General features: G+C 28.6%; 1 protein-coding gene across 2 annotated transcripts; it reads left to right on the top strand.

Annotated features, from left to right (window-relative positions):
* The first annotated feature begins 8,239 nt into the window (after nt 1–8,239).
* Nucleotides 8,240–12,643, top strand: LOC124839394 (phosphatidylinositol/phosphatidylcholine transfer protein SFH13-like). 2 transcript variants are annotated; one of them, XM_088104538.1, is made up of 14 exons: nt 8,240–8,490; nt 8,592–8,862; nt 8,946–9,045; nt 9,872–10,138; nt 10,315–10,392; nt 10,475–10,579; nt 10,665–10,714; nt 10,794–10,893; nt 10,976–11,071; nt 11,181–11,294; nt 11,379–11,535; nt 11,688–12,073; nt 12,153–12,227; nt 12,334–12,643. In XM_088104538.1, exons 1-14 carry the CDS (start codon nt 8,484–8,486, stop codon nt 12,355–12,357), a joined length of 1,830 nt encoding a protein of 609 aa, XP_087960664.1. In that variant the 5' UTR covers nt 8,240–8,483; the 3' UTR covers nt 12,358–12,643. The 2 variants fall into 2 exon arrangements, with proteins under 2 accessions (XP_087960664.1, XP_047171165.2); XM_047315209.2 differs by having other exon boundaries at nt 8,243–8,490; nt 12,153–12,242.
* Nucleotides 12,644–14,595: the final 1,952 nt, after the last annotated feature.

Below are 14,595 nucleotides of genomic sequence, written 5' to 3'. Positions count from 1 at the left end.
AGAAACCATGCAGTATTCAAGTGTTTACTATAATGGAAGAACACTTCAATTTCAAGAACATGTGATCTACTTATGTCTTCTCTTCGCTTGGGAACAGTCAAACCTTTCAAATCGTGTTACAAAATATTTTTAATAAAGATTGCGTTTTTCCTAAGAGAATCAGTGATAAACCTTCATTTTATGACGATGAATTTGAAAAATAAATGATATTTTGACACAATTTTTTTATATTTATTTAATATTTTTTTAAAAAAAATACAATTTTTTATTTTTATTTTTATTTGAAAAAATGTTAAAGAAATGTAAAAGTATATTACCATATTCTTATTTCGTTACTCGAATGAATTTAGGTGGAAAGAGAAATAAAAATAGCAATAAAAGTTAATTGATATGTAATGATAATGTAGTAGAAAAATGTTAAAGTAATGGTAATTATAATTTTTTTAACCAACTAAGACGTAGGATTGTCAATTTTTTATCCCTTCTCAGACGAAGAAAAGTCAAAATGGCAGAAACCTTTATTTTCTTACAGGTCTTGTTTGCTTCATAACTTTCATAGGGCATTGTGTGTTCAACTTGTTTTGCTTCACGAGAATGTTATCAGAAGATCCTTTTCCCTACAAGCAATTAATATTTTTGACACTCAAGAACTAAATTTTGAAAATATTGAAATTTATTTAAAAAATTCACATCTTGCAATAAATATTTTTCGAGTATGGAAATCAGATATTATTACTACCAACATTTAGTTTAATACTTGTTTCCGTTGAACATAGAAGCCAGAATATTTTGCTCCACAATTAATGTTTTTAGTGTTTATAAAAATGTGTTAAAAAGTGAAAAATTGGAAAACCATCATATTTCCAAAAGTAGATATTAAAAAATGAAGGAGAAAATTTTGAAAAATATGAGAATTTAGGAACTCTAAATAGAAAAAAAAAAAGGTGAAAGAAAAGAAAAATGAAAAGATAGGAAAAGACATTGGAGGTGTGGGAAAGTGGTGACATATAAGGGCAAAGGAAGAGAAGACATGACACGAGGCTTGAAAGTTGTAACATCACATAACCATTATTTCAGTAACTATTACCCATTGAATTTTCCATCTAACTTTTCTTCTGCTGTAACTTAGTAGTCTTCTTCCCCAACCTCCCGACTAGATGGCTTTTTGACTAATTTAATGAACAACAACTTAGTAAAATCTACTACATAACTATTTCTTAATTAAATAGATTGTTTATAAAACAATTGAATCCAAGGTCAAACTTGTAGGTTTTTTTGGGAAGAAGTCATATGTGTTGAGGTTTGGTCATATCATAGGTGATTAATTTCACTTTGTTTGTGGGGTGACCTTCTCTTAATTCATGTTTTCTTGTCATGTCACTGAAAGAAACAACCAAGGTTCTATTTGAATTTAATAATGAAAAGGAAGAGAGTAAAATAGAGTAAAACAAATACAAATAAGATAGTTTTGAATTAGATGAAGATATAAATGACTAAAAAGTGAGATAAATTTATTTATTATTAATACATGTATTTTATTTATTATTTTAATATGATATTACTATTTATAATATCAATATTTTTATAATTAATTCATAATATAATTTTATCACTTGTATTGAAAACAAAATTGATTATGTTAATTTACACATATTTTCTTTTCTATTTTGTTAAGAAAGTTGCGGCTTTTCAATTTTGTAAACCTTGCATTTCCGTAAATTCTATTTAAAGTAAACTCAACTTTACACTGTATTTTCTTTTAACTGCTCTTTTATTCTTCTAGAAAATAGAGCTTGAAAATGGAATTATAAAGACGCGTTTGTTCTTCTAGAATTGCAAAATTGAGGAGAAAAGTGTGGATTAATGGCTTTTTTTAAGGTTTTCTAATAAATAACTATAAGTTAATTTAAATAATTATTAAAAATGAATTTATGAATAAATTACTATTGATTAAGTAAGTATTAATTAAAATAAATAAGTTAATATTGACTTAATAAATATAAATTAAAATAAATATTAAAAACAAGTTAGTCTTGATTTATTTAATGTTAATTAAAATAAATGTTATAAATAAATAAAGTGGTTTGCTAACTTATGTAACCTCTTAAAGTGTACCAAATTTTAGTTGATCAAAATATCATTATATATTATGAATTCTAAGTTTTAATGTTAAGGGTATTTGAATAATTTTTTATTTTTATATTTTTTAAAATATCCCATGTTTAAAATATATCTTTTTCTATGAATAAGAATTTTTTGTCAACTAAAATTTGGTACACTTTAAGAGATTACATAAATTAGGAAACTCATAAATTATCATAATTTAAATAAACATTAAAAATAAATGAGTTAGTATTGATGTAGTATATGTTAACTTTATATCAAAAAATAAATAAAGCTGACCTCAAATGATTGAATACTAACTAACATAAATATTAAAAATAAATAAAATTAACATTTTTATTTATATTTATTTTACTTAATATATATTAAACCGACTTTTAATAATATATAATCAAGTGTTGATGAAAATGAATATAAATTATATATTATATTTAATTTAATGATTTGGATTTAAAGACGACATTCTCTTCACATTCACAATTTTATAGTTTTACTATGTAAATTCCATTAAACTCATATTTTTATCCACATTTATAAATTTCCTTGCACTCAATGTTTCATTCACATTTATCTCTTTTCATTCCAAAACTTATTAGAATTACCAATAAAGTTTATTAGAATTACTAATTAAATTTTACTAGTAAAACTAGAGTGTAATTCAAATTTATTAACGAATTTTATCGACAAATTTTAAAATTTCAATTATGAAGGATTTTAATGTCAACAAATTTTTTCATGATAAAATATGACGATAATTACATGTCTTCAAATCCATTGATAAAATCCTCTCGTAATTTAAAATTGTTATTAACAATAGATTTATTCGTTGGTAACAAAATAGACAAATTTATCATCCAAATCTGATTAGAAATTATCCCTGACATCAATACTTTCTTTATCTTTACTTTTCCCTTTTCTGCTTTTACCCAACACACATAACTTTATGTTTTGTCAGTAAAATTTATTGACGAGGATTTTTCTAACGAATATTTGTTGTCAGTGGATCGTCGGTAATATCAGTTTTTCTTATAATGTTCACCTATTTTAATCTCCTTTATTCACAATCATCCTTTTCATCCATACACATATTTTACATTTTTTCTCATCTTCTTCATCCATATTTTTCTCCTTATCTTTGATAAGTGTTCAATTTATGTATTCTTTGCATGTCATTTTTACACTTATTTTGCATGAATTTGATAGAAAATTAAGTGAATTAACTCTCTTTAGATTAGAACTACATAATGGGACAATGAAATTTAGAAAAACTTGAAACTAATGATTTCTTGGTGATTTACAACAATTTTTACAAGAATTTAAGGATGTGCAACTTAAGTCCCAAGAACGGTGCTAAGTGCTAAAAAGGCGGTAAAAGAACCCTCGTGAAGAGGAAACCTAAAGCACCCACTTGAGGAAAGGCAATTAAAGCTACAACGGCTCAAGCTTCATAACTGATGTTGAGTGCTCAAAAGGTCGTTAAAAGGAAACCTTTGTAGTTGAATACCAAAGCTGGAGTTGAGCACAATTGAAAAAAATCTATAAATACAAATCCCATGTTTTCATTTTAGGCATTGAGTGATGAAGCAACTGAATAATGGTATAAATTTGTATTCTGCTTTATGAGTTGTTGATTTCTCTATGGTGACAATGGGACAATAACTTCCTTTTTCTTTTCGTTTGTGCAATTAATCCCTTAAATGTTTATACTTTCCATTGATTTCGTAATGCTTGTCTTAGGGTATACCTTAGAGTATAATCTAGTTGTTGAAAGTTGTCAGGAATGCGGTTTCAATAACCAAACTAACTAAATCAAACCAAAGAAAACTAGTTGCCAAGGATAAAACTAGGCATTTGGCCCCATAATTCTAAATCTTAATGCAGATATTGAACAAAACTTATGCCAAGGAATTACGTAAGTTGTTCAAGACTTAAATAGACACAACAAGAGGAATTAGAGAACAAGGAAAGTAATATCTAACCCCAACATTATCTTCAAACGTTGGGATATATCTAGTTAAATTAAACAAAGATCTATAACCATGGAGCAAGTCTCTAGGATTGAACCTCCATAAGGTTGCTAAGTAATTTTGTTGCAAGAGGAATTTGTGTACAATTATTTAGAACTTTATCTTGGAATAATTAATTTTTCATACCTAAATTTGAAGTATTTGAATGTTGTTGTATTCATTTTTATCAAATTTTCACCTAGATCTAGTCTCCAATCCACCGAATCTATATATTATCTATTATTATCCAAATTTCCTGAAAAAATCCCAAAATCAACTATCAATATATATTTACTGCTTTCCTATGGATACGATAACCCTTTTGACTATACCACAATTAACTTGGTTCACTTGCCAATTGGTCACATGACTGTTACTTTTTTAAAACTTAATGTGAAGGTGGAGTTTGATCACTAATGAATAAATCAAAAAATACTTTTGTGATTTAATCCTTCTGCCAATTAATCTTCTTCATCCACATTGTTCTCTCTCATCCATTCATTCATATCATTCCATTCACATTCATATCATTCATTCACATTCATATCATTCATACACATTCATTTACAGTCATCTACTTCATCTATTATAACATTTCCCTTTTCATTTATATTTATTGAATATGGAGGTATTGCATGAGAGTTTTTTTAGGTTACTATTATAAGCATTGGCCAAACCGATCAAAATTAAACTAATATTAAAAATAGATTTAATATAATGTTGGCTAAGGTGACTCTAAATTAAATAAATTTTAAAATAAAAAACACATTAGTGTCAGTCAGACCGATGCTAAACTACTTTAATTAAAAAAGCAATTTAAAAATTAGTGATAAATTAGCGTCGACTAAGTCGATCCTACTTATAATTGACCTTTAAGAGTTGACACTGACGAATTAACATCCATAATTTTAAATTTGCATGCGTGTGTGATGTAAGTCTGACACTAGTAACTATTTAGCTAGGTTTCTTCTTGTTAGTATTAGCTTTTGGCTGATGCTAAATCCATGTTGAATGTGCCTCTGTTATCACCATTGGCTTTAACCTCTTCCTCTTTTATCCTTCTTCTCTTCTTCTTCCCTTTAATATATAAAAAATCTAATTAGACATAGGGGGAATTTGGTGCTCAATGTACCAATGGATTTACCAGCGAAAATATTTGTTGGTAATTGAAATTATAATTAATTGACATAATTTATCGATAAAAGTGATCTTCAAATATGTTACTAACGAAAATATCTTCAATTAGAGGGTCTTAATAGAAGAAGATTCCCTTAAAAGTAAAGAGTAATTAGTGACAAAAAGTAAGGTTTTTGCTTACTTAAATGGTGATAGTTCTTTTGTATTTGTTGTTGTATAGTTAAAAAAAAATATTGCTAGCATTATACATAGTTGTATTTTCTTCCACCAAAACTTGTATTCATTTTTAAAGTATAACTTGTATTCGTTTTGAAAGTATATGGTTGTGACATTATAAATGAACCCATAATTGATTATTTAGGATTTGTTTACTTTAAATGATGGATTTGAGGGAGAATGAGGGAATGAATTTGGGAGAATTTGAAGGCAAAGTTTGTGTTGGTTATTTTAAGGGATTTGAAGGTGAAAGTGAAGAGATTTGAAGGTAAATTTTGTGAATAATTTGATGGATGAAAAAAATGTTTTAAAAGATTAAAATGAAAAATTACAATTTTGCTCTTATAGTTAAAATTAATATATTATTATTATTGTTATTATTATTATTATTATTATTATTATTATTATTATTATTATTATTATTGTTATTATTATTATTATTACTACTACTACTACTATTACTATTACTATTGCTACTATTACTATGGGTTGTTTCTACTTCTTTCATCTGTTGTTGCTTCTTCTTTCATCGGTTGTTGCTTCATCTTCTTCAACCCACCAATCACACAATCTCTCATGTGAGTAATTATTCCATTCGTGAAACTCTAGTCGTGAACCTAAACAATATTGTAGAGGGTGTTACAATCCTTTAAGATGATAGTGGAGCCCAAAACATTGATGGATTGCAAAATAAATCAGAAGGTTTTAAAAGTGAAATCACCGATGAGCACACACATAAAAAACTAGTGTGACGAGGCAGATGGATGATAATAAGTTCCCATCAAGGTCAAAATCGATTCCTCACACAGTTTTCTCCTACGATAATTGATTCTTTTGCTAGTTAACCTCACAAAGAATTAGTTCCCATATGTCGGAATCAATTCTCTTCATCCGGTAGCCTCTCATAGAAACTACATGTCTCCATCCCATGGATTCTTTTCATCCTGAGAATGACTACTTACCTCATGAAGATACTATGCAGTTATATTACAAGATGAAGAACACGACAAACTTCACACAACTTCACAACACACTAGAGCACTCTTCAAATACCCCACTCTTTGTAGGCTAGCAATGCACAATGAAGTAGATATACTTGGAATATCAAGGAAAAGAAAATGTTAATTGGATAAATGTAACATATTTTCTTTATAATCCTCTTAATCCAACAATGATAAAAAATTTGATCTCTCCCACAAATTCGTCGTGTTAACGAACTATCATCAACAAAAAGAAATATGATTCACATTCACTCGTCCTTACACGTTATAATACATCAGTAGAAGTGAATAGAAATTTAAAAGAAACATATTCAATTATAATAGGAAACTCATACAATTAATTATGGATATTGTCATAATGAATTAGATCAATATTTCGAATAATAAATTATATTTTTTAATGATAACTAACTATTTCACGTCTTTAAATAAAAATATTTATCATCGCTAGTTATATGATTTATCATATATTGTTTGATTTACTATTTGATTTAAATAAATATAGTGAAAAGAAATCTTATGTTACTAAAGAAAGAAAGAAGAAACGAACTTATATAATAGATTTTGAATATTTGTTACTTTAATTTTTCTTGTATTATTATTAGTGTTATTGTTATCTATATTTATATTTATATGTATATATAAAAAGGACTCCTTTTTTTAACCACATTATTTTCTTTTCAATAATTTTTTCCATTAAATAAAAGTGTTTTAAATTAAAATAGTTATTTTATCAATTTTACCTTTTATGTGATTCCTTTTTTAAATTTTAATTTTCTTTTATTTGATAGTTTTTTAAAATCAATGTTTAATTAGAAATATCCCTACAAAATAAATAAAAATTATTTTATAATAAAATTATAAAAATATTTGTTATAATCATTAAAAAATGGGAACACGTGTAGTGCATGTATTCTTATTAGTTATTATAATAATAATTAAGAATAATATTTATGTCTGAAAATATTAATAAATAGAGTAAATAATATTTATTTCCAACAAATTTTACCTCTTTCGTTTCTTTCTTTCTTTTTTTTCTTCAATTCTATTTTTTTAACACAGATTATTAGTGATAGTTTTTTACGTTAAATGATTGATCTCTTTCCTAAACGTTTTAATCCAAAAATAATTAATTCCAAAAGACATTATTAATTGTGACTCGTAAAACCAAATAAATAATACTGGATTTAATGTAAAACTTCCAACATAGAAAATATATTGTAAATTTAATATATGTATAAATATATATTGGATATTTATTTATGACAGATGAAAATGGTGTTCGTTATGAAAATAAATTTAATTTTGATATGTTATTATAAGAAAATTATTAAATAATAATTAAGTTTTAAAATATAAAATAATTAATTAGTATTGTGACTAATTTAAATATTAATTTATGATTAAAAGTTATTAATATTTAAAACTGTTTTTGTTATAAAAAATCCATAATTTAATTCTGAATTAGATGGAAAAATCATAATTTAAAGACATTTACTGTTATTTGTAATACCCATAAAAATGTTAATTTTTTTATTTATGTAGATGGGAATTTATTTCGTAAAAATTGATTTCTTTTATTTTTCTTAGGAGGTACTGTGAATTGTTTTAAGAAGTTTAAAGTGTGAAACTTGAAAGATTGGATTTTTACTATTGCATGCTTGTTTTCCACACGTGTCAACTTATAGATGTGCAGTGCCTATACTGTGCTATGCACAGCAGCGTGCTGGTCTACACATCCATCCATCACATTATTTTTTTTTCTCTTTCTCTTTCTCTTTCTTTCTCCCAACAACAAAAATAAACTCATATATTCTTCCGGTGAGATCCACAACCTCAACACACACATTGTCGTTTGCCATTAAATGTTGTCCTTTTAATTGCTCCTATGTATGCATGAACCTGCCAACATTTATACAAACACCACTCTCATTATTAACTTTCTCTTCTCTTTTCTCATAACTCTATTTCCTTCCTTTTCCATCTTCAACACTACCAGATGTCAGGTATGCAAATGCAACTCAACCCAACTTCAATTTTATATCTTTTTTTATATTTTTTATTTCGTAAGTTACGATTTTTTTATGTGGGTTGTTGTTGTTGAAAGGGGTGGAAGAAGGGGGTGGTGTTGAAGCTGAGAATTGGGAAGAGGAGAGAAGAAGGTCCAGAATTGGAAGCTTGAAGAAGAAAGCCATAAACGCGTCTTCAAGATTCACGCACTCGCTTAAGAAACGAGGGAAGAGGAAGATAGACTTCAGGGTTCCCATTGAGGACGTGAGAGACGCTAAAGAGGAATCTGCGGTGCAGGAATTGCGTCAGAGACTGCTGCAGAAGGGATTCATGCCTCCCACCCATGATGATTATCATGCATTGTTAAGGTCTTTTTTCTTTTCTTTTCTTTTTGATTCTTTTTTATTACTTTCTCTCACTTCTTCTGAATGGGCATTTTGGTCGGTGGTAGGTTTCTTAAAGCAAGAGACTTTAACATTGAGAAGACAATGCAGATGTGGGAAGAAATGCTAATTTGGAGAAAAGAATTCGGAACTGACGCCATCCTCCAGGTAATTTATTAAGGGTTTGACTATTATTCTAGATAAGGAATTTTAATACAGTACTTAAAATCAATAAATGATTTATAGTTCAACGTTCAGGGTTGGTAGGAAGTTGTTTCAACCTTCAACATAGTTCATGGTTTAGACTTTTGTGCTAGTGTAAATATTATATTTAGAAGAAAAAGTTGTGTTTTACAAAAAATATTTAAAACAAACCTATTTGGGTGGACCAACCTCAGTTCGTTCTTTCTATTTTTTATCTTATGATTTCTTAGTAAGGACTATGATTAGCGAAGTGGGATTCATGAATCAGCGACTTTGAGAAGATTAATGTGGAGATTAATTGTGCGGCGGATTGTTCGGTGGTTTTGTTTTTTTCGCTTGTAGGTGTCGGTTAACTATTTATTGGCTACCAGTTATGTATAGGTCCACACTTCTATTGTCAGAATCAACCATTAATAGTTATTTCACTCTAAAATTGAAGAAATAATTAGGTTTCTCTGCATTTTCTGAAATAGCTTTAATAAAAATTTTGACACAGGTAAAAATATTGGTAGATATTTATGATATTAATTTTGATTACTCAAATTATAGCCTGTTCACATTACAGACTGGCACATTATCCAATGAGTTTGACTTCTCAGGTTTGGATAATGCAAGGAGATCTAAGTTGTATCTTTAAATAAAATTAGTTGTTTTAATTTTTCTTAAAGCAGATTCGTACAATTGTGTGGTGTTTGTATATTTCAGAACAAGCATGTGTTCTGTATCAGGATAATATAGTATTGAAACATGACTTAGTTGGTTGAGTCTAATGGTGTTCTGATATTTGAAGGATTTTGAATTTGAAGAGTTGGAAGAAGTGTTGCAGCATTACCCTCAGGGGTATCATGGAGTTGATAAGGAAGGTAGACCAGTTTACATTGAAAGGCTTGGGAAAGCTCATCCAAGTAGGTTGATGCGTATCACCACAATAGATAGATATTTGAAATATCATGTCCAAGAGTTCGAGAAGGCTCTGCAAGAAAAATTTCCAGCATGTTCCATTGCAGCCAAAAGAAGGATTTCATCAACCACAACAATATTGGATGTACAGGGCTTGGTAAGTTGTATTGTGTCACTCAAGTTTTTCTCAAATTATGTGCCTCATCAATGAAACATGGTTAAGGTGTTTGTATGCCTTATAGTTTGTTGTACTTAATCAGGAATTTCTCAATTTCAGTATCTTCCTCGTTTTCAGTACGTTTTTCAATTTTTAACTTGATGTTTGTAATACAGGGAATAAAAAATTTCTCTCCTACTGCTGCAAGTCTATTAGCTGCCATAACAAAAATAGATAACAGTTACTATCCTGAGGTTTTCATCCTTCCCTTTCCCAAAGCAATTTGTTTTCCACTCATCTTCGTGTGTGCATTAAAATCATCAACATTCATTGCAGACATTACACCGAATGTATATCATCAACGCTGGTCTGGGCTTTAAGAGGATGCTTTGGCCTGCTGCACAGAAGTTTCTTGATGCGAAAACCATTGCAAAGATACAGGTGAAGGGTATAGCTTTTAGCTGGTGAAATTTCATATTCTTCATGAAATCATACTGATATTATATGTTCCAACCTAAATTTGCAGGTTCTTGAACCTAAGTCTACATGTAAATTACTGGATATCATTGACTCTAGGTATGCACTTCTCATACTGCCTTATAATATTTAATCAAATTGTTGTCTAATAATCTATGGTTTGTAAATATGTACACAGCCAGTTGCCAGAATTTTTAGGTGGGTCGTGTACATGTCCTGGAGAAGGTGGATGTCTTAGATCTAGTAAAGGGCCATGGAATGATCCTGATATCATGAAGGTAATGCTGCTTTGCTATCTCTTGTTTTTCTGTATTTTATGGGACTAGCATTGGGACGCTAATTTAGGTGTTCTGATTTTAGGTGGTTCATAATGTGGAGGGAACGTTTGTGAGAGAAAACACCCAAATGTCCAATGAACATCAGAATTCAGACTCTTTCTGGATACGCTCCCAGAAGGCAAGTCTCAATCTTCCTGACTTGGATGGTTAGGATTCCACATACAGTTCCTGTATGTATTATTTACAGCTAAAATTATATGTTTTTGACTTCCTTTTCTCACTTCCAGGGACAGTGCAGCGATACATCAACAGCAGATTCCGGGTCAGATCTTGATGATTCTTTTTCCTCCATCAGTCAAAGCAGATTCACTTTTCCTCGTTTAGCCCCAGTTCATGAAGAAGTTAGTTCCCTAACCTAGTCTAATTCATTTTTCTAACTCTTGTTCTTGAGCCTTTATTCATTCAGAACACTATCTCGTCTGTAGGTTAGAGTAGCAGATAACTTCCACAGTTGTTGTGATGATAGAGCTTCTGCTTCCGAGAAAGTGCTCGAAAGTGATGAATTTCACATTACTCGGGACCCATCACTGCAGAATGATGATACAGCGAATATTGCTTGTATAGAAAATGCAGAAAATGCAGGTATTTTAGTGTGATATTATTGGAGCATTTGTTTGTTTTTATATATATTATGTGGAAACCAAGTTGGAAACATTTGTGCATGTCTATTTCACTAGTAAGTATATATCAGTGTTTTCCTTAACTGGTTTACCCAAAGTTCATACTTTTTACAGGTACTTCAGTCAGAAGTTGGTTGAGCTTTGTTAAGGAAAAAGTGGAGCAAACAAATATCTTAAATATGTCGAGGGTGCTTATGTATTTTTTGGAAAGATTGGTGATGTTCTTCCGCAGTTTAAGATTAGAATTTTGGAGAACACAGAACAATATTTACCCATCTGTTGCCACGGAGCATGAAAACAAAAACCTTACAGCAGCTGGTGAAACACTTTCTGAACAGAATCTTATTCTTCAATGTACTCAACGTCTTGAGATATTGGAAAAAACATTTGGGGAACTTAGCCACAAGCCTGCTGGCATACCTTTGGAGAAGGAGCAAATGCTTATGAGTTCCTTGGATAGAATTAAATGTGTTGAGTTTGACCTTGAAAAGACTAAGAGGGTATTTCTTCATGCTTTCATCAGTTTTCTGTTAACTGTTCTGATTTATATAGTATTTATAATTTGTGCCATTAATGCAGGTGCTTCATGCTACAGTGATGAAGCAGTTTGAGATTGCAGAGCTGGTGGAGAATTTGAGAGCATCAAACAGTCAAGTAAATTGCTTTTCGGTAATATTTTACATTCCAACGTTTTATATGTTCCGATATTTTATAGCAACTTTTCAGACAAATGATTTGATTATGTTGTTTTTAATGATAGGTCCATATAAGAAAAACACAATGATGCTGTTAACTGAATATTACGAAGCTTCTGGAAAAAATTGTTCATCTCAAATCATCAAGCAATTTTGAGGCATCAGCATCAATAAACTTTGTAATTAGATTTAAGATTAATGGGTAGTGGTTTCAAGACTTTTCTGTTCTAGTCTTTATCAAGACATCTACATCATTAATAGAGAGTAAGCATGAACATAATTTTGTTGGTGATTTGGTATTTCCTGCCAAAATTTTCCTTTCAAATCTGTTCTATTTATATATAAAAGAATCATTAAAATTTATTTGATACCATTTATCATTTACTAATTTTATATTTGCAATTTTTGTACCCAACTAACCCCATTCCCCAAACTATTAGTAAATTTTGAATATTTAATTGGGTGTTAAATCCTCGGTTGATTGGATGTTAAAGATATATTGGACATAACATCTTCATGTGGGAGAAACAACAAAATAGTAAATATTTTCATTATTCATTTATAGATAATATTAATGAAATAAAAAATTTCAATTACTGATTATTAATTACTATTAATAGTAATAATAACTATTATTGTTAATGAAAATGTGATATTATAATAATTAATCATTGTTAATGTTAATAACTTGAAGTTTATGTGAATATAAATTATTAAGTTTAAACTTAGAAAATATAAAATATTAATAATATTTTAATATAAATAAATATTAAATGTTGTTCTTAAAATTTGATTTGATTAAAAGTTGTTTTTATTAACAATGATTTTTATAAAACAGATAAGTGATAATAACTATAATGAATTGTTGACTTAAAATATTTTAGTAACTTTATCTTTTTTTATAAATTTTTTTGTATAAATTCTTATGAAAACTAAAAGAGCTTTTCATTAATAATTAAAATATATATGTAAGGTAAATAAAGTTAAAAAACAATAATAAAATATAAACACAAATTGAAACACACAAAGAAAGTGAAATGATAACCATGAAATAAAAAATCTTGAATGACTTTTCATACAAAAGATATCATTCATCGTATTACCAAGAATAGTTTAAGTCATAAATTTTCACTCCACTCATTCATATGAATACAGTTTAACAATCTCATTATTTTTATACAATTTTTTTTAATCATAAGGCTAAAATAACAACATCATTATCATTAACTTTTTAGGTTAAGTTATTTGTGAATAATGTATTTTCATAGTTGAATTTATTCTACAAAGTTTTTTTTTTTTTTTTACTTCAGGAGCTTTTACTATCTAGTATTTGTCTTTCAAACTTATTTTGTCTTCTACCGAATTGTGGGATGTGGACAGAAGATTATCCGACACTCAAGTTACTACTTTAGATTAGATATTTTAATCAAAGTTGGATTAATGCAAAAGTGTGAAGTCAAATGTGATTAAAATAGTATTTATAAAGGTGTTTTGCTGATCTTGAACCCTCACTTGAATGAGTCTCAATTATGGAGTCATTGACCCATAGGTCTAATGGTCAGGTTACTTGTGACAACCTACGATCATTTTGGCTAAGTTACATGTATATGAATGTCTTCGGTAGGCAGAAATAAATATTGGCAGATGGAACCCTACTCTAGTGAGAAACCCACTTATCAAAGGATGACATATATCCTTCGGTTTGGGCAACATAGTACTCGGTAATCGACCATCAATACCCGCTACGTAACATTGAACTCACTTCTTCAAAGGTATAATCATCGGTATCTGGTAGATAGCTCATCCGTTACGAAGTACTGGATGATTATGGTGTGAGTTTTAATGATTATGAGGGGCATGGTACCAGGTATCCGGTAATCGGTACTCGGTAAGCGATATCTTATTGATGTTTAGTTAGCTAATCATTTTAATTGTATTTGATAAAGTTGAAAGATCTTCTACCACATGCAATACAAATAAATTTGCAATTATAAACTAGAATGGGACGTAAATATTATCTTTTGTGACTTCTTTCTATTCTTCGTAATTTGTGTTTTCTTATGTCACCTTTTGGAATAATTTCGATAAGATGTAAATTACATTTTTGTCATTCTAACCATTAGAAACCTTGAATATGATTATACTTATTATGGTGGAAGTGTTATAGTTTATATAATATGATAATGTGAATGTTTTGGTATAATAACTAATTAATAATTTGTATATAAATAAAATGATACGACTTATTTTGTTTACTAGTGTAATCTTATTTCTACTAAATGCTTTAATCAAAATAATTTGAATTAAATGTAGGAAAAAAAATTCAA

This window comes from Vigna umbellata, chromosome 1, assembly GCF_029865625.1.
Source record: "Vigna umbellata cultivar VRB3 chromosome 1, Vumbellata_1.0, whole genome shotgun sequence".
NCBI lineage: Eukaryota > Viridiplantae > Streptophyta > Magnoliopsida > Fabales > Fabaceae > Vigna > Vigna umbellata.
Note: the sequence above shows the minus strand (reverse complement) of the source record. Positions and strands in the feature narration are given on the sequence as shown.